Source organism: Antedon mediterranea, chromosome 5 (genome assembly GCF_964355755.1).
Source record: "Antedon mediterranea chromosome 5, ecAntMedi1.1, whole genome shotgun sequence".
NCBI lineage: Eukaryota > Metazoa > Echinodermata > Crinoidea > Comatulida > Antedonidae > Antedon > Antedon mediterranea.
Genome location: NC_092674.1, coordinates 20,252,816 through 20,279,466, shown reverse-complemented (window position 1 = coordinate 20,279,466; position 26,651 = coordinate 20,252,816). Strand labels below are relative to the sequence as shown.

At 33.2% G+C, this 26,651-nt stretch overlaps 1 protein-coding gene, 1 long non-coding RNA gene and 1 other non-coding gene across 3 annotated transcripts; 1 reads left to right on the top strand and 2 right to left on the bottom strand.

The window, feature by feature from the left end:
• Positions 1-2,340: 2,340 nt before the first annotated feature.
• LOC140050551 (U1 spliceosomal RNA) lies at positions 2,341-2,506 on the bottom strand. Its single transcript, XR_011845405.1, has one exon. It is a non-coding gene; the product is annotated as a U1 spliceosomal RNA (small nuclear RNA).
• An 11,120-nt stretch (positions 2,507-13,626) lies between these two features.
• Positions 13,627-16,861, bottom strand: LOC140049345 (transcription factor Sox-14-like). Its single transcript, XM_072094217.1, has one exon. The coding sequence runs from the start codon at positions 16,746-16,748 to the stop codon at positions 16,008-16,010; it is 741 nt and encodes a 246-aa protein (XP_071950318.1). The 5' UTR covers positions 16,749-16,861; the 3' UTR covers positions 13,627-16,007.
• A 319-nt stretch (positions 16,862-17,180) lies between these two features.
• Positions 17,181-25,502, top strand: LOC140049616 (uncharacterized). Its single transcript, XR_011845320.1, has 3 exons — positions 17,181-17,291; positions 20,464-20,555; positions 25,306-25,502. It is a non-coding gene; the product is annotated as an uncharacterized lncRNA (long non-coding RNA).
• The last annotated feature ends 1,149 nt before the right edge of the window (positions 25,503-26,651 follow it).

The following is a 26,651-nucleotide window of genomic DNA, read 5'->3' as shown; positions in this document are numbered from 1 at the left end:
GGTGTGTGTGACGTGTGTGTTAGTTAGGTATGACACAGTCCGAGTAATAAGTCAGCAAAATTAAACAATAAACATTACACAAAAATACATTTTTTATTCTCGTGGGTCTAATCTTCCCATCTCATGTGTTCATATACGCGCATTTTTAAAGTTCCTTTGAGTACATTGCATATTGTTTGATAATTGATAGCAGAATTAAAAAAATACAGTACACAAATTATACACATTCTTTATTCTTGTGGGTCTAAGCTTTCTTTGGGCTATGTCCAAGAACGCTTGGGTGCACACGGAACAACAACTGCGATACGATTCTTTCTACAATAATAGGCCTAGGATTCTAGGTCAATTCACGTGATTGCCTTCGCGCACTCTTCTTCACACACACGTCCACTATGCAAAATGTGTCGAGGCTAATCGACAGCTAGGCAAAACATTAAACTAAGTAGTAATTGGACATAGCCCAAAGACACAAGTCACACACACCCACACAGCTACTACTACTAGAATATACAGGGGTTTAGAGACTAGTAATTAGGCCTAATAGTATCAATAGAAACTATAATTTTAACACGTAATTCTTTAGTAATAAACTATATTAAAAACACCATAAACTAAAGGCTGATTATTTCGACAATCCACACAAAACTCCGCTATTCTATTATGAAATCAGCGGAGATAGGCCTAGAATCGTACCGCACTTGTGTAATCACTTCTTGTTGCTATACGCTTGGGTGCACACGGAACAAGAAAATTTAACTGATGAATTATTCATGTTTATTTTGTGACGTTTCATGATGGGGTCCCCAACTTATGTACGAAAAAAAAAATCGCGACCGGGGGCCCTTGGCGGCCCCCTGGCCCCCAGCCTACAGTTGCTCGCTGCGCTCGCAAAATACTTGGTGTCAAGAAAACCCCCCTCTGATGCATTCTGGCTACGGGCCTGGTCTAATTCATGTGCAAATGCATCGATCTTTACTTAGCTATCAGTCTTTCCACCTCTCGTAAGCAACCAACTTTCTAAAATGACCACACATCGTAATAAGCTACCATCTCTGTTAAGGGACCGCTTCTCATAATCGACCACGTCTCGTAAGGGATCACCTCCTCTCATAAGGGACCGCTTCTCATAATCGACCACCTTTCGTAAGCGACCACACCTCTCGTAAATGACCACCTCTGTTAAGGGACCACGACCTTTCTCCCTATTAACGGACCGCTTCTCATAATCGACTATCTCCCGTCACAACGACCTCTGGTAAGTGACCACCTCTATTGGACGTCCACCGTTTCTATTAAGGGACCGCTTCTTATAATCGACCACCTCTCGTAAGTGATCACCGCCTCTCATAAGGAACCGCTTTTCATAATCGACCACCTCTCGTAAGCGACCACCTCTTTTAACGACCACACCTCTCGTAAGTGACCACTTCTTTTAAGGGACCACGACCTCTTTATCTCTATTAAATCTTCAATGATGAGAAGCGGTCCCTTAACAGAGACAGTGGTCGTTCAATAGAGGTGGTCACTTTCGAGAGGTCATTGTGATGGGAGATGGTCGATTATGAGAAGCAGTCCCTTAATAGAGGTGGTGGTTCTTTAAAATAGGTCGTCACTTACGAGAGGTGGGGTCGTTAAGAGAGGTGGTCCTTTAAAAGAGTCGTCACTGACGATTATGAGAAGCGAGGTGTGGTCCTTAAGAAAGGTGGTCGTTTACGAAAGGTGGTCGATTATGAGAAGTGGTCCCTTATGAGAGGAGGTGATCCCTTACGAGACGTGGTCGATTATGAGAAGCTGTCCCTTAACAGAGATGGTTGCTTACGATGTGTGGTCGTTTTAGAAAGTTGGTTGCTTACGAGAGGTGGAAAGACTGATAGCTAAGTAAAGATCGATGCATTTGCACATGAATGAGACATTTTTGTAAAATATATAACATTTTCTACATTAGCTGGCGATAGTAACTACATAAGCTGGGAGGCAATTTTCGTTACTACATAAGCTGTTGACTGTTTCTACATTAGCTGGTGTTGATTTTTATTTACTACATAAGCTGTTGGTGTTTCTACATAAGCTGGAGGTTTTACTACATAAGCGGTTGGTTGTTCTACATTAACGGTTGTTTCGACATTAGCTGGCGTTTTCTACATTAACGGTTGTAACACGCACTACTCATAAACTCGCCTATTGTGGACACAAAGTCACCTATTTTGGACAGCCAATTATGAAAGTCACCTATAATGGACAAACAACAGCGCCCTCGACAGATTTCACCAACCCCGCTCGATAACTTAGAGGTCCATGCTATATATTATATACTAAACAATCTAACTTTATTTTTATTATTGGGGGTTAGCGCGAACGCAGTCCCCCGCTACCATAAATTTTACACCCGAGTTCCCCACATTTGGGGGAATCGCAAGTTTCAACCTCAGACGTGGGTGCTATGCTGAGGCCTCTTCTTGGGAGGACTTCCTTCTTGATCAAAGTCACTCCTGTGCCAGGTAAGTATGTCATTTGTTTCTCAGCGATGGCTGTGTAACTAACAATTTCAATCTACACAAGTAAGTGTGAAAATAGTCTTAGATTTTGAAGTTTACTTACCATTTTATTTTGGATATTTAAAAATGTATACGAAATATAACTGAAAATGACTTTATAATAGTAAACAAAATCAAATTCATTTGTATTGTTACTGTATTATTAAAATTTACAAAATATTATTTAAAAACAATCAACAAACTTTATGAATATTCATGAGGTAATTTGACCTCCCTTCACGCATTGCTTGTCACATCCGAAAGGTCATTGTTTGTAACAAAACATGTGCCTAAGACGAGCTTGGCTAGGATTATGGCCTTCGCTCTCTGCCGGCGGAAATTAATTATTCAAGCGACGCTTGTACACTTTATAATTCTTGAGAGTTTCAGTTCTTTCTGTATCGAGAAATCTCGTACACTAAAATTCACTATTATATAGCATAGGGGATCTAATTATTAAAAGAAGAGAACCCAACAAAACTGTATATTATTAGGTTATATAGGTCTATATTGGGTCTCTTTGTTTTCGATCGAGAACAGGAAATCCGCACAAAACTTAGGCCTATCTATACTTATAAGAGAGTTTGCAAGTACGTTTTACAAATTGGTATTATTGCACGAATCCATAAATTAGGGTGTATCAAAATTAAATAATTTAAATTTAAAAAAAAAATAAACATTGTTTTGGATTGGATCCAATATAGCGACCAAAATGAGGTCTAAATGTTTTTCCAACTTTTTCCCCACTTAGGACGTTTGTTTATATAGGCCTACAGATTTCTGTTATTTCACGCATTCATACATATGGGATATCAGGGGAGTAATGAACTATCATAGTACGGGTTATTATGTCTTCCAGCTCGATATTTGTGCCAAAATAGATTTTTTTAGCTAATTTTGTTATTCCTGAGATTGCCTGAAACGTACTCTTATTTCATCGAAAATAAATTTTGACAATTTGGAAAATTTTAAGCGCGTGTACGCATGCGTTACATGCGCTACGCACGTAATTGATGATTTATGCCCTGAAATTTATTAGTACCAAATTTTATTTAATTGTGATTCATGCTTGTGAAGATATATGATTACACACGTGATTTCGTTAAATCGTGCGTAGCCCGCGTAATTTTTTATTGCGCACCGTGAAAACATAACCACATCGATTCCTGGCCATAAGGAATATACTGTGAAAAATTGACTTAGCTAGATTATACTGATATCAAGATAAGGTCATATACAAGTTAGTGTTTACCGACCGACCAACCGACAAACCGACCTACATAGTGAGCTGTAGAGTCCGTATTTATCTTAATACGAAGAAGACCTTTCTCATTGTACATTTAAAAACAATTTATTTACATAATTGGAAATGACAATAAACAAAGGAAAATCGAATAGATATTAGTAAAATAAACAAGAAATATTTCTTACAAAAAACGCTGCTCGCTTATTGACGTAACAGTTTTAAAGATATATTGTATATTTTTTATTTCAAATTTGTTTTTTAATGTGTCATTTTTATTGTCACATAATAGTTATTTTACCTGAAAAAATGTAATTTAAAGCCATAAATACTTGAATTGTCTCTGTCAGACAATGATTTTTGAGTTATAATTAAACGTTTCTTTTCTCTTTTTAGTCGCGTGGAAGCGACTCTATAGTTCACTATGTCGGTCGGTTGGTCGGTCTGTCTGTCTGTCGGTCTGTCTGTCGGTCCGGTATCACTATGCGTTTTATCGCTTTCTGACCTTATCTTGATATCAGTTTAATCTAGCTAGGTCAATTTTTCACAGTATATTCCTTATGGCCAGGAATCAATGTGGTTATGTTTTCACGGTGCGCAATAAAAAATTACGCGGTCTACGCACGATTTAACGAAATCACGTTTGTAATCATATCTTCACAACCATCACAATCACAATTAAATAAAATTTGGTACTCATAAACTTCAGGGCATAAATCATCATATGGCAATACAATTACGTGCGTAGCGCATGTAACGCATGCGTACGCGCGCTTAACATTTTCAAAATTTATTTTCGATGAAATAAGAGTAGGTTTCAGGCAATTTTAAGCGTTTACAAAATTGCCATGAGTGCGCATATTTTTGCGCGCGCACTGCGCGTTAAATGTTATTGCGCACTCTTTTTGCCCGATTTCTGTTTTCTTGACTTACTTTTCAACTCGAAATTACGTTATACGAGCACGTCAAAGGTGACAGGCTACGCACGTGTAAATTAAAAAAATATAAATGTTTTTAAACATTTCAACATTTTTAAACATGTTCAGTAATTTCGGTCAGTATAGTTCACTATGTCGGTCGGTCGGTCTGTCTGTCGGTCTGTCGGTCTGTCTGTCGGTCCGGTATCACTATGCATTGTAGCACGTGACTTAATGGCTGTTGGCCTTGTTATATGTAAATTTTGTTACAGAAGTGAATAACTTTGATATGAAACACTGACTCAATTTAGTTTATTTTATTGCTAAGGTCAAGTCTGGGGGTCACTTCATCACGCCTAGATACTTCAAGTGTTAAGTATCCTATTACAAACAAAAACTTTCATGGACTGTTTTGATAATAATTCAATGATTCAATTACAGTATTATATAATATCATGGGACTCATAAATACCAGAAATGCTTTGGGATTTGTCTTTCAATCGTTAGACTCTTTTCCCACACGTTTTTTGGGTCTAGCAGCTTGTACCTATAAATTATAGTCGAGAATCCTTTTTCGCAAAAATGTCAGTGTCTAGTACTAAGACTGCTGCTTGCTTTCATCTAATAAATGATTTATCTCTTGTGACGTAGCGGGCTAGAGCAGCAGCGTGAAAAGCTATCCTACGATACCAAGCAGTAAAGTATTTGAGAAAATTAAAATGTTGACCTTTTGACCTTTACTGGTCACGTGACTTGTTTTATTGTTAAATAACTATGTAACTATGCATTTTTTGATATGAATGTAATGGGATAAAATGATCAGTATCACATTCTCTTTCCGGTGATACCATAGATGACAAAGTTCAGTGTGGAATGGCGGCTGAATGAGTGGTCGAAAAAAAATGGCACCTAACTTTTTTTAATTCAGCAACTCAAGAATAACAAAGTTAGCCAATAAAATCTATTTTGGCACAAATATCGAGCTGGAGCTAGTTTTCCTTACATTATGTGACTGTACTATAATGACCAGGATTTAACTGGTAATGTTTTAAACTACATTTGAAAACAATCACAGAAGAATTGTGAGTAATGAGATATCAAAATAACATGAAATTACTGGGAATGTTTTAAACTATATTTTTAAATATTTTTCTTCAATATTACAATATATACAGTAGGAGGGATCTATGTCCTCCCAAATTCACATGTAATCAGTCCGGCTCATAGGTAGAAATACGGTTCGTTAACAGTTCTGATACCAATTGTAACGTATGGCCTACAATTTGAAAATCTGAGAAAGAAGGATATTCTTGACTTATAAAAAACACAAAGTAAACTATTAAAGCAGCATTGGGTTTACCCACATTTTGCAGAAACACAGCTCTCCTTCACTATTTAAATTTACCCAAGTTCTCTAACATTATTAAATATAATAAAGAGAATATACCATCATTTTCAAAATTCTTTTCAATAGGCCTATGTTTTAGCAATACTTTCAAATTCGTAAATAACAGTGGACTTGCTCTTTTAACTTCAGATTACGGACGCTACCTAAAACTTGCAAATGTAATTAAAATATAGTGTTAGAAAATGTTCTGTATTTTATTTTTGTTACAATGAATTGGGTTTCACGAAACCTAAGATCACGAAAGCTAAGACCCCCTAAGACCTAAGATCACGAAACCTAAGACCCAAGACCTAAGATTACAAATTCTAAGATATACGACAGCTTAAAAACAATAATTGTTTATCTATACACAATTTTAAACATAGTATAAGTTTCATTTATTAATGCTTTTTACCATAAATGTTATTAAATACTTATCACAAACAGAAATAAACTAAAAATATTTTCGCCCGTTGAGTAAATATATACCTTTGTTTCACAACAAACTGGACGGTTTGTTTGTTGATATATATTTACTCCATTGTGTTGGTTTCATGTGCGAATGAGAACTATTGGTAATCTTGGGTCTTAGGTTTCGTGATATTAGGTCTTAGGGGGTCTTAGCTTTCGTGATCTTAGGTTTCGTGACAAACCCAATGAATTTTACTGATCAATAAAAAAAAATCAATAAAAAATGACTTTTGGTTTTAAATCTATAATAAATCAATCATTGAAATACGTAAAATCGCGCGTAAATCACGTTGCGCAACTCTGACGTAATTAAAAATGAGATGCACAACTTCAGGTAAGAACTTAAAGGTAGCACGTAAAAAATGTCGATATGTTGAGAAAGTTAATAAATGTTCTGTGTCAACACGTTTTAGAGATACGCGAGACAATAAAATTACAGAAAGGAATAATAAAACAAATTTAAAAAGAGATCGTACAGTTACAAGGAGTTATCCGCCAAGGTGCGGAGATAACTAATTATCAAAAAAGGGGATGGGTGTTTCTGGGAATCCGGCGTAGTGGTGTCATGTATGTTCTCCAGATTTCACCTGTAATCTTGTTGGACTCATAGGTACACAATACCGTCCTGTTTGATACATGTCATGCATGTCCTCCCAATTCTACGTCACCTGTATTCACCTGTCTTGTCTGTGGTTCATAGGTACACAATACCGTCCTGTTTGGTACATGTCATGCATGTCCTCCCAATTCCACGTCACCTGTATTCACCTGTCTTGTCTGTGGTTCATAGGTACACAATACCGTCCTGTTTGGTACATGCCATGCATGTCCTCCCAATTCCACGTCACCTGTATTCACCTGTCTTGTCTGTGGTTCATAGGTACGCAATACCGTCCTCCTTGGTACATGTCATGCATGTCCTCCCAATTCCACGTCACCTGCATTCACCTGTCTTGTCCGCGTCTCAAGTCATAGATATACTATACCGTCCTCCTTGGTACATGCCATGAATGTCCTCCCAATTCAACGTCACCTGTATTCACCTGTCTTGTCCGCGGCCGGCTCAAGTCATAGATATACTTTACCGTCCTGCTTGGTACATGCCATGAATGTCCTCCCAATTCAACGTCACCTGTATTCACCTGTCTTGTCCGCGGCCGGCTCAAGTCATAGATATACTTTACCGTCCTGCTTGGTACATGCCATGAATGTCCTCCCAATTCCACGTCACCTGTATTCACCTGTCTTGTCCGCGGCTCAAGTCATAGATATGCTTTACCGTCCTGCTTGGTACATGCCATGCATGTCCTTCCAATTCCACGTCACCTGTATTCACCTGTCTTGTCCGCGGCTCATAGTCATAGGTATACCATACCGTCCTGCTTGGTACATGTCATGCATGTCGTCCTAATTTCACCTGTATTCACCTTTAATAATGTTGGCCTCATTAGGTATACTATATCGTCCTGCTTGGTACATGTCATGTATATCCTCCCAATGTTTGTATTGTTATCGGATCTGTAATATCATAGTGCAACAATGTTAAAGCAGAACCTAAAAAGCAAGCTTGACATTGACAAATGCATGTATGTCGCCCTCTACTTATGTTTCAGATGTTAGTATTTATTAAAGTTGTATTGTCCCCCAAAACTGAGTAAAACATCAAACTATGAATGTTGTCAGTAAATATATAAATATTGTATTGATTTTATTGACTATTATTTAAACTAAAAAATTAATAATAAGACCTATCGGAATCCCTAGACTTACACAATAATTAAGTTAATTTTACGTTGGTTGAGCAGTTACAAATTCTTACTTTATTATTAACTTCCGTACTCTAGAAATATTTATATAGACTTTTTGGCTTTTTTTCGCTTCGCTAACACCGAAATGTTGAGTAATAATTATAAAAAATACTCTCCTGTACAACAATGGGTATAATTGTAGGAGTTATTATTATATTATATATATATATAAATTCTTAGTTTTAATGTTGGTTAAGTATAATAACCTTGGTTATTATACTTTCTAATAAGATGCTCTTTCAATACCCTCATAATAATGAATAATAATTAACGATAGGGATATCTTGGAGTAAAAAGAAATGGCTCAGCATGTTGTGTCATAATTACTTGATACAGTGCATATCTTGGTTTCGACAACATGCTGACGAGTGCAAATGTAGTTAGGCTCAAGTCCGCTCTTTAAGAGCATATTGAAGTATTTTAATCATCCATGATCTGACTATGGCTACTATTTCATAGTTGGTCTGATTTCAATGTTAATGGTGGTTCTGTTTTTAAATTCGGTTTATAAAATATATTTATTCAATTTTAATGACAGACACGAAAGAAACCCATGTATAATGTGGATCGATTAGTGATGTATGTATGATTTTCACATCCTTTTTCGAAAACTATAGTGGGAAGCAATGATTGTTTGTTAAAGCCCCTTGGTGTTTGGATAAAGAGGTATTGTCCGAATCCCTAATGAAATCAGGCTCTTTCATCTAAATAAAGGATCAATATTGTTAGCTTAAAAATTGCGAATTATTCTTCGCATACAAGTTGACAAAACCCCTTCACTTGCTTCAATGGCTTCTAACAAGCCTTTTCAATACACTATCCGAACTACTTGTTTATGAATGGGCGATATATTTGTTCGTTTTAACAACAACCTAATAATGCTTTTCTTTTGCTTTTCTTCGAGCTGTTTCCGCTGCAAAGCCCCGATAGAAAAAGAGCTTAACAGCCAGTAATTAACTAAATAGAAAAGTACATTATCAACCGTGCAATTTAACGTGTGAAAATAGTTGTGTTTTGTGTAGAACAATGTAACGGTCATTATTTTCCGTTCGCTTGATTCTGAATAAAAAGGAAAATAAAACTTGAAACAAGAGTTGCAACTTTCAAACCGGCAATATCGCTTGTTTGGCTTCATTCATGGATATATTCCATAATATAATATTTAGTTATGAATAGCTTTTTGGAATGTTAAGTCTTTCTACATGAGGTACTGCAGATCGTTAACAATTAACTTTTTTCTGTAATAAACTATTCTTCAAAATCAATTGAACTTCAGTGAACTCGACGCATCGATTCTTAAGATTAGAAGAATGAAGGTGTGTGTATTTTTTTCAAATCTTAAGCAAATACAGTGGTCTTAATAAACAAATGTTTTGTTTTAATTTTCTTATTGTTTTGGATTTTACAGAACTCTCAATATATCACTCGTTCTTACCAAGGGTTTACGATAATCCTTTTGAGTCAATTTAGATGAAAATAAACGTAAGAGCGAGACAGTGACTAAAGTAAGGAAAATATACTAAAAGCGAGATTTATTATATATCAATATTATTTATATATCATATCGCCAGAAAATATGGTGTTAGGGTCATTCACCGTTAGGTAATTCTAATATGGTCGAGTCCATAAACGTCTCTAAAATATATAAACTTCTGTTATGCCTAACTTTCGGTTTGTTTGTTTTGGGTTTTTGTTTTAGGCCTATTAATATAGATGTAGGCCTATTAATAGATGTAGGCCTATGTATTTCCTGGTTTCGAATTACCCTAACTCACCTTATATTTGTTATAGTAATAACTTTCATCTAATCTTACATTTTTCTTGATTTTAACATGTTTGTTTTAAATAGATGGTTATAAATGCTTTTTTATCCTAATTAAAAAACTACTAAAAAAACGTAGAACATTCAGTTTCCTGATGATCAATCTATCTATTTTTCTAACTCTAACCATTCTATTGGAAGAACATATAATAATTACATAAATATTTCGAGGTTTTTAAAAGTTATTTCATTATTTCCGAGTTACTTTTCTTATAACACACACCTAAACTTATTGTTTGTTTGTTATACAGTGTGAGTTTGTGTTTTGTTTTTTTGTTTTCTTCTTCTTGTTCTTTTCGTTTTAACTGTAATTTATCCCCTCGAAATTACTCCTTTTACGCATTCCTTCTTGTTTTGAAGTAGTACAAATATGCACCTATACCGGGGCCTGTAAACATTATCCTTCTTCTACTCCACCCGATCCCACCCTCTTTTCCTCTCAGCTACCCTAAGAATTAGATGTAGGCCTAAGAACGGAGAATGTTCAAAATTAATAATGGGCATATGGGCTAATCTAAGTCTGGCTTAATTTCTCTTCAGCAATGGTTGGCCCACAACTAATAGTTGTTTAATGTTCTTATATTGTATGTCCATTCTTTGATTATTATAATGTTGTTGACGAGCTTCACGGAGTTACTAAACCCACACCCCTTGTTGGACAGACTTTGTAATAAAAAAACACAAAATATTTGATGTAGATCACTCTAGAAATACATCGTATATAAACATACAACAAAACATTTTGAGAACTAGAGTGACATAAACATAGATACAGAGACTTTACTAATTTGTAGATCGTGTTACTGGAGTGTGATAGCAATGCATTCGTTAGTTATAATTACCGTGTTTTTCACTCGTTTATGTTCACATTTCACATTTACTGCAATATAATGAAATTGTACATGGCCTGAGCAACACACGCCTAAAGTCTGGTCACGAAATGTGCGATTTTCAAACACGATTTGTGAAGTACAATGATCGCACATTCATTGAGCCCAAGTAAACAGTGTCAAACCCAATTTATATAAAAATAAGCAAGAGTATTACATATTAGGCCTAGTACACAACATAACGGTACATGTTCCGCATTTTGCATTATGTGTATCTATAAACCAGTGTAGCTTTATAATATATTAGTAATATTATAATCACAGTTTTGTATAACTTTCTACAATCCTCCTATAGTATAGTAAAAAATCACAATAAAAACAATAACGAGATCGCGGTTCGTCATTATTCAACCTTTCGATCTCATGCAATTGGTGTGGATGTTATAATACATTAATGACGACGTTAGTAAGGACAGAACCTTAAAACAATGTGTATTGTGATATATAGCTGAAACGATCGGAAAAATCGGTATTAGAGAGTATGGACAGTGGGAAGTTTTACAACAGGGTGTATTTCAATAAAAAATTATCCTGAAACTAAATTAACAACTTTGTCGGTCCATGGGTCCATTATTGATTGTTCTTGTACTTGTTATCTTATCATTAATTAAAGATATTTCCCGGTTGTTCGCCTTTTAACCATTGTTATTGTGATAAACATTTATTATTTATTGTTATCATTGTTAATATAACATCTGTTTGTTTATTTGGTTGTTTTCTGTATAGTTTATTTATATTTAATCATGGGTCTATACATTATAGGTCCGTTGGTTTATCATGGAGGCTTTCGTCATCCTGCTTTACCGTCGGATCTTCACTCAAGTTTATCAAATTCAATTACGTTTTTTATCAAAGACAGAAATAAAATAAATAATTATATTATAATATTAATAATTAATTCATAAATCTTTTAGTATTCAATATATATTTATTATTCAATATATATGAGTGTAAGATTATTCGGAGAGGTCGGAAGGGTTGTTTTTTGTTATTGTATTTAGGAGGGGAGGGGCTGGCAGTCCGAGGATACGCCTCTTCCATGTTCGCCATCCAGATGGAGATGTAAAAGCATCACCACCGTCATTACATTGGTTGTCTATATCAGTACAATAAGAATGTTGGCACAAATATAGCCCGGTTTATCTAACATTATTCCTCAATCATCACTCTATTGAATGGTTGCATTCATTGGTCATATTAAAATTATAAAAATTACGAAAAGTACGTTATTATATAATTAATAAAGATAGAACATTTTTTATAATCTTTAGGCCTACATTATTAATTTCTTATTATAATATAATATTCCTACTTGTCTTAGTTATTTATAACTAATAAGTCGTTTTCATTTCAATATGAATATTATTGGACAAATGTAAAGTGTAGAGTTGTCAATTATTATTACTATTGCTCACAAAACTATCGAATTGCATACAGGTTCATTGTCCATAATACCATCTCAATCACTAAATAACAATATTAGACCTTCTCCGGCTGTGTTCATATTAAACGAAATAACAATAGAAAATAATAGAGATGGTATACTCTGACAACACGTCCTTTAATAGGCATTGTCTGACAATGTTTACCTTGATTCAAGGCAAGGCTTTTTGACTGTTTTATTCTTCTTTGTGATTTAGATGAGATTGAATTGTTAGCTCTCTCATTTCAACCCTAAATCAACAGTTTGTAATTTGTATGGAACGAACATATACTAGATTTGTATTAATTGTATTGTTTGACGATTTGCCTGCCAAGTACAACAATTGAATAAAAAATGTTTGCGGTTTACCACGGAATCTGCATGAATAGAACTATTGTATGGCATTAATTAATAAGGGTTTGTTTTTTAGTTGAACAATTTCTCTTTTGCCACGTAATACCATACATGTTATTATGTTGTCGTTCTTACGTTTTATACTTCAGTTAAGTGTGTATTGTATTTATTGAGCTTATAACAATAGTAACAATGCTTTCAAGTTTACGGAACACAAACCAATCATTCATTGCTTCATACAATGTCGAATCTGTTTAAAATTCCCTAATAAGGAATCAGTCTTATAAACCATGGAGAACGAACTTGGGATCTACACTTATTCAAGTTCTTGTTTCTTATAGGCTAACAGTTTGCACTCGCAGTTTCACGATGTATTCAGCTGTTCAACCTTAAAAATAAAAACGACGTTGACACAGTAATCCCATACAAAAATTAGCGCAATTGTAATTTTCTATTATCAGAAAATAATTTTCCCATAACGATATAGATTTATTTTAACGGCGATGTCACGTGGTTGTATACAAATACAAATTTTCTTGTAAACTGTAGTTTTTTTACAGGTATGTTATTTTCTGACACTTGAACTGGGGTACATGTTAGGCCTATGTGATGTAGATATTGGATGTACTTTAATAGAAAATTAAATAAAATGTGATTTTTATGAAAAGTTATAAAACGACACTATAAGTTTGTTTACTCTTCTGAATCCCTGGTTGTTTTGAGAAATTCAAGATACAGTATTGCATTCGATTCGATACGTTATAAAGTCAATAAAGACACACAACTATTAATTGCAATTCGTTTACATTACTTTTTATTCTTCACTTGCAAAAATACACCGTAGTAGGCCTATATAAACATCACCTCTCAAATAATAACAGAACATTGTATGTTGGCGTAAACCAATAGGTCTAATTATATTCCAGATACATAAGTTGTAGAAAACTGTGTACTGTATATAAACATTCAATATAATAGTAATATTATTCATGGGACATAAGCACAGTTGTTTAAAGGAACAATTTTATTTTCTATGAATATAGATTTCGTGCTAAGTTGTAGGAACTATATAAACATTAACAATATTTCTAAAAATGAAATGGATGGATAATTGAACGAAATAATGATTATACATTGCCTACAATAAATGAAGTATAGTTTTATGATTTATCAAAATCTCTTATAATCATACACTAATACAATACATCACTGAATACTATTATTCATTTATTTATTTTAGATAAAAAATGTTACTGTCATTCACATTCGTATAGATCAAATTGATTTCTAAATTTTCAGTAGTGTTCGTAAATAATATCCCATCTTAATCGCGTGTCGGATTTGACACAAATCGTGTAAAAACAACCTTAACGAAACAACTTGAAGATAAGTTTGTTGTTTGTGAGAGTCTTTAAAACAGACAATCACGACAATACCTGTCACTTAAAGCATATTCAACTGTAAAGTGTAATCTATAGAATACGTTAAGCTTCAATTTGAAGCCGGTCAAAGCTATGGTAACGGATCAATTAGAATATTGCTTTTGTTTAATTTCATTGCAGCATCCGTATTTCAATAAATCTAAATGATTTTGAGTGGTATGTACAACTCATTCGTTATTTGTGGCTACAATTACAATACTATCTATTATTCAAATGAGTCACAAATCGTCATAATTCTACCATAAGAAACTTTTTCTTGACTTTTAATGAGTCTTCGGAATGTGATGTTTCACAAAAATATATGCATCATCCACAAAAAAAAAAACTTAAATGTGAATCGTCAAATTGCGTCAATTAAAACCCATCTTTCAAACGCTTATAAAATAAATTTAAAATATGCTAAATTTCTAATTCAATCAAGGGATAATTTGAGGCTCAAAGAAAATAATTATCTTCCGAGATTGTCGATATAAATTAATCTATATGATACAAACAAATGCTTGATAAAGATCCATTGTTTCAACAGTAACAAAACAAACATAAAATACTGTAAATAATTCTAAGCTTTGATACAACAATAATATAATAATTGTTGATACAAAACGCTCTTTTGAAAAAATTATAAACATAATTCAAAAGATTGTCAACGAAAATAGAAAATCATACATAACTTATTAATTAGCAATAATAATTAATATGGAATGTTGTCTAAGATATGTGAAAGGAGACCATCAACTTAATATTGTAGTAACAAAATATTATGTAATAAACAAATATTTATGAAAATTGAGTTATCAACATGTCAAATCTAAAGTAACAATTTAAAGCGTTCTGAATATCAAACTGTTTGTGCGTGCGACTTTAGACAAATCAAGTGAGAATTTCAACAAAAACATGTTTCTCGACCTTGCAAAAAGCACTTACATTTATAGTTTTAGCTTTTGGCTATTTTAGCTAGGCAGACTGAAGTTCATTCGCCTCAAATATGGTGGTTATATGTTTGTTTGGAGTCATGCTAGGAACCGTCGGACCGCCGGAACAAAAATGTGGTTTCGATGAAAAGGAGTGGCGTAATTATTATCCAAGTAAATACATTAGCATTGTGGGCCTACAAAAGTTATAACTATAGTAGTACAATTCAAAAGTAGCTTTTTGTATACCGTACTGTCACTAATAATTAAAACAGCAGAGCCGTTATGTAGGCATATTGAATTACTAATTATTTAGACAACATAAGGAATGTTTTTGTTTCAAAATCACCTATAATAGACAGTTGGATATTCAGTTAATTTAGCACCCTTAACAAAATTACTTTCTACCGTTTCAGAAAAGCTATAGACTCTATGCGAAGTATAGTATTCTTCACGAACTAACCTGAGAGGAAAGCAGGTGGGGTAATAACAAACATGTAAACAGCAAGAAGAAAGTTTAACTCTTATACAACAATACAGTACTAATTTACAAAACCTTCTTAATAATAAACTATGAAAAACTAATAAAAGTTGTATTTCGAACTACAACTTTTGTTAATTTCAGAGATTTCTTTGAACATTATATATATAGTTAATTACTCTGTACAATCTTGACAAGATCACCGTTATTTACAAGAATAGTAATAAAGTCTTCAACATTCAATGCACCTTCTGTAAAGTGTCCAGTTGAACATGTTGAATCGTCATAAAGTCTATTTTGCACTTTGCGAGAAATAAAACAATGTTATATTGCCGTTGCTCTGGACAAAGGTAGGGCTGGCCTTATAGATGCATGTGTTGGATATGGTTCAATATCTGGCTTGACTAATACGTACGCTACAGGACGTTGTACATCTTGATGGTGGTGGTGAGAAGGCCAACTTCCTGGGTATGGAAACAAGTACTGTTGATGTGATGGGGAAATTGCGGCTGGATGACCAACGGGTGAGGGTGGTAACTTTCCGAACGCACTATGTAATGATGGGTACATAGCTGATGGCGGGTATCCTAAACTGCTTAGTTCCGTCGCCCGGTATGCATGGTGGGCAGCCTCCAATTTGGCACTTGCTTCTAACATAGAGTAAGCATGGGGAGAACTCGGCAGAAATGCTCTGGCTTTCTCGGAGGACGTAAATATATCGGCTGCACTAGTGCTAACGGCTAATGCATTAGAAGTTGGTAAACACGGAATCGGAAACGCATACCTGTCTTTTTTCAATAAAGATTTAGGCTTCCGTCTTGGTCTGTATTTATAATCAGGATGCTCTTTCATGTGCAGGGCTCTAAGTCGTTTAGCTTCGTCAATAAATGGTCGCTTTTGTTCCTCGGTAAGTAATTTCCAATCGGCTCCAAGTCGTTTACTAATTTCAGAATTATGCATTTTAGGGTTTTCCTGTGCCATTTTACGTCGTTGTCCTCTGGACCAAACCATGAACGCGTTCATCGGTCGTTTAACATGATCCATTGGTTTAGTTGTCATATCCATATTAATACAGTTAAACAAGCAATTTGTCCAAATAAATGTTTATTTTATTCTCTGTTACTTTACGAGCCCTGCACTGTACACCCTCTTACAGCCTTGTCCCTTGGTTTACTGACTGAAATCGGTAAAGTTCAAAGAGTACAACTGAGATAGGAATGTATATATTATGGAAATCAGGGGGTGGCCCGCCAATGTTCAAGTATTCAAGGTCGTGTTTAACCAATCAATGATCGCGTTACCAACAACAGAAAATAAACTCCGCCTACCAGCAGTAAACGTATAGTTAATTGGTTAAAGTGACCTAAGTAATGACTATGTATTGTATAGGCTTAATTGACTGACACCTTTGTAAAATTTCCCATTAGCTCAACCTGTTGAAAATAAGCTCGATTGATTGGTCGATACATCTAGGCTAATTAAAACAAACAAAGATGGTAGATAGTCAGACCAAAATCCGCGAATGTTTCACAATTTGAAAATGTATATTTTAAGGTTTTCGTCAAGTTGAACTTAGTAAAAACACGTGGTAAAGTTTTGGTATCACATGTAAGTATTGACAAATCGCCCATATTGTCCAATCATTCTAGTTCACTTACATGTTATTAGTATGGTAGCCCTGCAGCAACTGATTGTTGGTTTAGGCTAGGTCTGAAGCATGATAAACCTCATGATGGTCTGAAAGTGCACACTTAATCTACCTTCACATTGCCATTTTTGACAGCCTGCCTGGGAAAAAAATAATAATGAAAGCCAGTTTACACAGACGAGCGGTAGAATCTGTGTTATTCCTTATGACCATTTACACAAAGCATGGAGCGAACGGGTGGTTTCGGCTGAGGATAGATACAGATTCTACCATGGAGTCCATGATTCTACGTAGGACGCTGTGCGGTTTTCTGCTTACCGTTACCACTCGTATCTCCATTCATGTTGTAGGCTTGATTACAGTACTTGAGCTCATTAACCCTTCCATATGAGGGGCTTACAGTACTCTCTTGACTTGACAATTTTAATTTGTACAAACAAAACAAGAATACAAAAAGGAAATTTAATTAGAGTCCCCAAACTAAATTTACTAGATACTTTATTAAAAAAAGTGTATGCACATATGAATGAAGCTTACTAACATATGGTTTCTTCTGTCATTTCAAAATATGAAAATATCCAATATGTATACTGTATATAATTAAGCAATAAAATAATTATATATATTTTTTTTCCACTGTTATTGTCTTAAAATCACTTAAATCACTGAAATATGATTTATTCATTCAATATGGTTGGTTGCATTACAATACATTTTTGGAGTAAAATTCCTTTGTTGCGGTGTTTAGTATTCTATTCATGCAAACCATATTTCAAAACACTTTTATATACATTGAATTACAATAACATGCGAAAAGTATTTGAAAAAAAATTATCTAATTAATCAAATGCACACATATTGTCATTATTCATAATTCTGTATTAAAATATTATTGATAAATTTAAAAAATATAGCAAGTTGCTCATTATATTTGAATTATTTTTATAATTGGTCAGATGCTTGCCCTACTCTGACGTAATTTGTACTTTATACTAAGTATATTGAGAATACTATTCTTAATTCCTGAGTGGAACTCAACCCACAACCTCCAGACACTAGTATTGGGTTTCATACTTCTTGATCACCAAGCTGTATAAGTACAAATTATGTCACAGTAGGGCAAAACATCTGACCAATACTCAACACCCTGACGCAAAGTTACTCCACAGTAGTTACAAACAATTACAATTATTTTTATAGATTGTGGATGGGCCAATAGATCAAATTGATATCCCAGACTCGGGCTGGCTCATCCAGTGGCCGTATTCACCATTCACACTTAGGCTAAGGGAAACACTTGCCCTTAAAATAAATAAAAATCTTCTACCTAAATGAATATACTTTATGTATTTTGTACTTAAGGAAAATATCTCATTTAAGTGTGATTGCTGAGTGCAGAATACATGTGTATGGGAGAAAAAGGCCAACTTTTCACAACAAATTCTTTCATAAAATATGCAAGTAAACTAGAATCACCAGAACCTAGCCCTCCATAGACCCTGCATCTTTCTTCTCGTCATGAATTTTGTGTATTATATTATTTATTTTGTATATTATGAAGGAAATAAATGTTATTATGAAATGAAATGAAATTATGAAAATTGAGTCTAACCCTTCCCCCATCAATAAACAATTTTTTTTTTTTAACCATATTTAATGAAGGTGATCCATCCAGCAAATGCAGTAATTTTGGGATCTCAGAACAGATACAATACACAAAATTCAACAATAACATATTTAGAATATATTGACATTCATGTGACATTAATGGATAAGAATCATAATTTAGATTAGATTGGATAACCAAACAAATTTCATACTATTTATGCACTCTATAAATTACCTTATTTAATCATTTAGCTAGCCAGTAAATTGTTCCCTAGCTAATCTAGATTCTAGACTGTGATTGATTGAAACTTTTTGGCACAAATGACATGTCATAACTACAGTGGAGCTGGAATCACCTGGTTGGGAAAACAAATCAAAACTTATACTTGTGGTATGGCATAAAAGAACTAGAGACTTGTTACAAGTCTAGGTTTGAATAATTTTTAGTTTTTCACAAAGAATGTCAATGAAAGAAAGCCATGTTTAATCGACTTATTATTTTATTTTAAAAATTAAATACACAGTTTTTAAACATGAGACCATGCAGGCTAGAGAAAATTGTAATATAATAAAGTTGATTCAATAGGGAGAGATGGATAATTTATTGGCTTGTATGCTAGTATGCCTAGTGAACATAAACTATGTAGGCCACAAGAAGAAGTCAACATAAACCTTGGCTAAATTCAATCAATACACTACAAAAAGAGCTCTGTCAACATGGCCTACAAGTCTTTTCAGTGCCACTTAGCTTTCTATAGACTTCCATTGTTATCAAGAACACTTTACTTACACATCTGCTGGCAGAAATAATAGGGCCTATTCATTGCAGACAATGGCAGCACAAATGAGTTTTTAGACTATGTATAGGAACAATACCTTGTAATTGCTTACTGTGTTTATTGAATGGATTGCATCAATAACAGTAGATATATGATAGGAAATTAAAATTTAAATAAGGTCTGCCCTATTTTGAATCTTGTATTTAAATCCTTGAGTATTGTGGAATGACTTTTTAATTAAATCTGGACATAGAGATATCTGTATTGATACTTTTTACTTTATTGTTAGTATATCAAGTAATACACACCAAGCAATACAGAAGATACACAATCAAAACAAATGTAGATTCTGATTTATGTAATTTTAAGTAAAAAACTAAAAAGTTTTCTGTTTAAAATACCCATGAAAACCTTATTCATTATCAATTCAAGTTACATTAGAACTTTTTAAAATGCTTCATTTAATGCGGCAAATTAAAGAGAATTTAAACATTTTTCCACTATAATTTATTTATAATTTATTTTTATATACCATTTTTACCTCTAATAAGTAATATTTTTACATTTGGAGTCATCTATGCAAAATATGTACTCTCTTTTTTATTGTATGATTTTAAAGCCCTAATTATGTTGTGTAAGGGAGCTACCATTGAAGGCGGTACTGTAGGAGCCAAAACCTACATTTCCTTATTACGTATAGTATTAAATTTAATGTTTTTCATAATTGTTTTCCCTTTTTTTTCAGCATGTTCAGATTCAGTAACTATGGATGTTCCAGCCAATCACAACACAGTTGAAGTACTTTGTGTATGCAGTATAAAGTCAACAGTAATAAAGGTATAGTGAAACACAAGAATGACAACTTTTTGGCCATTGTGTCAAAGATAATAAAAGGAGAAGATACAACAGTTCCGTTGGCGGCGTAAACCACATCCGGGTTACTATTTGCCTACGCCTGAAGGTGGCGCACTTCTTTTTGGCTAGAAGAAATGCGCCACCTTCAGGCGTGGGTAAGGTAAAACTATCTATAAAAATGCAAAGGATGATTATTTATCAAAATGATTATCAAAATATTAATAATATCAAAATTAGTAGAGCACAGACGCGAGAACACATCAGATCATCACGATCCATCCAAACGTGGAATTAGACGGGAACCATATCTAGAGCCCGCCGTCGTTCGGCTGCTGGATTCTTACGCGTCCATGAAAGCACGTCCGCGTTTCCTATCCTTCTATATATAACAGCGCGTACTGTTGATTCTTTACCTATTTATATTCTTTGATTGTGTTTACAAGGTTTTTTTCATTTGTCTTGGTTGAACTCAAACCTACGTTTTAAATATATGTTATGTTTATGATTTTAAAATTATAGAATAAGGTTAACATTTATTTTTAAATAAATTTTGTTAGAAAGTAATAAGTATAATTCATGTAAATATACAGTTCTTGCAATAGGCCTATGTTTATCATAACATGGTGTTTTGTGTTTACAAATTAGTTTGGCAAAATAGTCTAGAGGCTTTAAAAAATATGGTATTTTAGTGAGTGAGTGTGATATTATTATAGTCAGTGATATTCAGTATGTCTAAAATAACCCATAGTTCTGTTAAATTGAACATTTAAAAAATATACTACATGATGAATTTGAGGATAAATTACTGTATTTGCTCATTTTTTAGCAGCAGAATTTGAAGTTAAAAGTTATATAACAAAATGTATTAATACACAATTCTAATTTAAACAAACGTAGTAAAATCGTGCTAACCGTAGTATGATTAACTTTGTATATTGATTTAAACTTTTTCATTGCTATTAAAGACTCTGGATATTAGAAAATATTTATCTAAAGTGAAGCATGGGATTATAGATTTTAAGTGATTTATCATTGTGAATATTAGGTACTGTCAATATTTAGTTTTTTTTGTTTGATTTATGGCAATTTATTACACATTATTAACTAGTACACCCCATCAGGCAAGTAACATTTTCATGATATCTATTTAATATTGAATGGAAGTATATAACACAATAGAATATTGAATGCTCTTTTTAGTATATGCTTGCATTTTGTATAAAAACCCATTAAATCCAAGTTGAGATTTATGTAGGATAATTATGGGGTAGATAATCTTTTCTTCATCCGTCTTGGCTCATCACCTGTATTGCGCATTCATGTTTTGTTATCGCGCTTACGAGTTGATCTCCAGATACGACGTAGGAGCTTCAAGATCTATTCGTCTGTATTTTGTTCTTTTTTTCGAGGATGAGACCGGAATCACTCGGTCAGATGCAGATTTTATCTTTTGAGTATTGTGGACTAGTGATGAACTTGGTTTATCAACAATAAGGAGTGTGAGCGTGGGTGCACAGGCAGATGCTGGCAACTGGTAAAGCTTGCTTCGCATTAATCAAAAAATCATGACTGTGTGTATTTATTTTGCAATTGTCTCTTGTCTGTTTTTGAATCTAGTTTCTTTAGAAATTTACCAGCTTATTATCATTTAATCATCTTTTCTTTATTGTTGAAGATGAAAAGCAATTGATAGGTATTCACAATAGCATGACACCTGCCGGCCTACTGATAATTATTGTCTGTCGCATTGTATCGTTCGCTCATAGCATAAAGACAGAACAAACAAACTCTTCTATTAACTTACTTTATGACCACACAACACAATCTCACAAGGTTGAAATGAAATTATTCTTTCAAATAAAAACGCATTAAAGTTAAAGATTGTTTGAAACTCATTTCTATTGTTTAGAAAATCTTCCTCCGTTGCACTTTTGTTGAGGATTCAAATTAAACCAGGTGAAACGTTAGTGGCTGAACGTTGTTGTGCTTCTAACTGCTACTATCATTCCTTCGTATCCCTGTTACACAAGAATTTTTAATATCCCTGATATTGAATTATTTTTATATTAATAACAGAATCAATAGTACTCGATTCTATATTATGAATTACACCAGCTATTGTTCTATAGGTCTTTGTGTACTTAGTCATATTATTTCAACAAAACAGCTTGTATTTATATCAAATTTATGAATCCGCTTTCATAAGTTGCTGTGTACTTGAAATGGTAATTACACATGTTGTATTTGAAACTAAATCAACCCTTATCATCAACATTCTTTAAGTTAATTAGCTTTACTTTATCTATTCATTTTTAATTAAAAAATTTTCTTTAATTGTTATATTATGAATTACCTCTATGTTATTTCTAGTTAATTATTAATATTTATTTGTTTGAACAAAAGACCATTGCACAAAAGTCCCCTTAAATCCAGCAAAAAAAAGAATTAATGTCACTTATTAATAATGTTAAAGACCCATTCCCTAACATTGTTGACGATTTGTAAAAATAATGCAGATATATTACTTTAAAAACATTAAACCAGGTCATTCCTTATCAATCCGCGCGCAATGCATGTTGGAATTTATAGCGGGCCGCTAAAATTATTAGAATCAACTATATTTTTCATATTTTTAAATTTAAAAAGTTATCGCAATAGGACCATATAGTATTTAGTTTTACATTAAATGTAGTTTGTGACCTTTTATTAGATCTCAAAAACGTAGGGAAGGGGACTTTAATTATAATAATTTAAAGGTGCCAATGTCCTGTCAAAGTAGAAGTTATTAATTTTGCAGTTTTTTTCATATTATTTTTGCGAAGAATAATTATCATTTTATGTTCAAATCCTGTTATAAACTGTTATAAATCAGATTCCATCAGTTTTTCTATGTTTTTTGGCTCAACAAAAAATTAAAACTAGATGTGAAAAACAAGGTTCTTGACACATTTATAGCTCCTGTCCAGAAGTATGTTATAAATGGTCAATTATATGTCTATGAGGATAAAGATTATGTTTTTAAGGCCAGGTGCGGGCAAAAAATTTCTATTGATCTTACATTCCAATAATTATCGATCTATAGTTTCCCCTATGTTTCATAATTTTTGGGATTTTATTTGTGTTACACGAGCTTTTTGAAAATAAGCACTTTCTTATCAGTGGGGGGATAGTTCAAATTACACAGTAAAATCTCTATTCTTTTGTACACAAATTTTGTAAATAGAGAGGCATTTTAAAAAGCTATGGAAAATAAACAGTGTGGTAAAAAATGTTATCAGATGACTAAATATAGGTAATATAACTTGAATATTACATTTCTGATATTTTTATTCAACTTCAGATTTTTATTTTCATGCTATAGCAAAAATTATCCACCGTATATCCACCATCTTTTTTCACCATCTAGGGAGTCACCAGACATGTTATTACATTAGGTTAACTACCTAACTACTGAAAAAAAGTCTTCCTGGTTTTTATGGAGGAATTTTGCCAAATTTTGTATTTGACCATATTAAGGGAAATTCATGTTTTTTCGTCTCGATTTCTGTTACAAATATTTGATTTATGTACAATTAACCAGATATTATATTTAAAATTCATGCCTGTACCTGAGCTTTAAGCTCTATAAAGAACCTAGAGGGATTGCCTTGAAATTAACTCATATCTAATAATCATACACAGTAAAGTTGACCATCTACTGGACACTTAAGCTTGAAGGTCACCTCAAGGTCATTCACTTTCAAAGTTAACAAGTTTAAAGTCATCAGATAGATGGAGAACATTTGTTTACAAATTAACAATTAATCTGTTACTTTCAATACTTATATTCTATGGCAAGGTTTATGTAATGATCAGGAGGAAGTCAATTGACATGCCTAAAATTTTCCGTAAGAAATACAAATAGGCCTTTTTAAATTGTTCTCCTAACAATTTTCTTATATGTTAATTTCTTTACTATCCAGCTCATATTTGTATGTTAACTGCATGTTTATGAAAATCAAATAATTAATAAAAGCTCCTTTTCTACTGCATATCGCCAAATCGCGGTGATCGCTAGAAAAGGGAAAAATGTCTGTGTGGACTATAGGGTTGTCAAAGGCTTCTGAAAAAAGTTGTCAGGGTAAAATCTCTCCAACCATGGTGGCTATGGACCTGGATGTTGGAATGCCTCTGATTACAAATAATTTTAATTGATTAATTTAGTTTTACTTTTTATAGTTTCTTGACTTTATACCTTTATTATTAAAATAATTGTCCTGTAATTTAAACAGGGGTGATGAAGTAGTGCTGGACAAGGGTTTTACCCAAACTTGCATATATTAACTTTTTTTCTGAAGCTGTTTAAGGAAACATTCTGTTGGCTGACTTTACTTAATGCAGGGAGTTACAACCTGCTTAATGTAGAGCAATGAAATTTAGTGTCGACAATAATATTACTTTTTATTAAACTTTTACAGAGATGGCTTATAGAGCCGTACTGTTTTTACCTGGTGAATTCCACCAGGTAATCAATTATTATAGAACACAACAAAACACAAAATTTGTATAGAGCTTTTTAAATTCATATAATTATTATTATACACCGAATGTAAACAAATTTGACAGATGCGTTCTATTCAACGCCTACACAATACACATGATAAGAATGATTCAAATACAAACACCCAATTTAGATTGATAATAGTATAATTAAATCATATCTTTCCTATTTATTTGTTTCTGTTGTTTATAGGGCAAAATCATCTGGTGACTTTCAAGGAACCATAAAAGTCAATTGACCGATTGCTGCTATGAAAAAAAAGATGGTCTACCATAGGCCATGGTAAAATAAACAATTTTTCTTTTTCTTAATATTCTTTCGTAATGCTAACTAATCTAAAAGTGTAGGCCTAACTTTGTCTAGACCTGGTTAAGTTGCCGCACAACCAAAGCTGCATACAATTAAATTCTTGTGATGAAAGTTTATCAACATCAATTGTTGACGAGAATCATAATGTACTTCACCTGGCCTCAATAATAAAAGGCCAGGTCCAGTTTCTGCTGCGAAACAAATAATCGATTAAATATTGTTTCTGAATTATCTCCATTTTCAGGAAAGATGGAACTAGTAATTAAATAAGCTAATAAAAAATAAAAACACCGAATTGATCATGTATTAAAATGCCAAGAAACAAATAATCGATTAAATATTGTTTCTGAATTATCTCCTTTTTCAGGAAAGATGGAACTATTAATTAAATAAGCTAATAAAAATGAAAAACACCGAATTGATCATGTATTAATTAAATGTCATCTTAAGCGGTTATCACTGTGTGTACGAAGTAACGGTTATTTGATTGATGCTCGCATCTTTTTACAACACCATATAACATTTATACATCTAGAGAGCTAAACAGAATATACAATTAATTAATGTTATGAGTGCAATAGTAGAAATAATTTTATCCAGATTTTCATGAGGTAAAGCTGGGTAAAAATAGAACAAACTAGACTTGAACTCGTCACTACGGACGAGTTAGGTTATCCGCAGCGCAAAGGCCACGCGCACGTAATACGTTAGAAAATTGCGCACAGTATAACGATTATGCCATTGAAAAAATGTTAGTGCGCTCTCTATTTTGCGTCACGTCTAAGTATATACGGTATACACTATACACTGTATACGTACTACATACAATGCAGAATAGGTGAAAATAAGTGACCAAAGTTATTGACGCTTTTTGACATTATGACGTCATCACAATTTAATAAACGATATATCATGCGAAAGATAATTGATTGGCCTAGACAATATAAAAAATGGGGGAAAATGGAATAAGGATAAGTAGAGATGCGCTCTATTAAATGTGATGAGCTATAACGAAAGAGACAAAAATTTGCTATTTTATATTCGAGTGGCCATACGATGACGTCAATGTCCAGTTAGCCATATCGATGCATGATTCTATATCTACAACTCATCAACTTCCAAAATATGTAATAAAAAATAAATTTTACCATGTAGTTTAGAATTTATGACTGTTTAAAAAAGGCATAATTTTGACAAATTTTCAAACTTTTTCATCAAAAACGCACGCA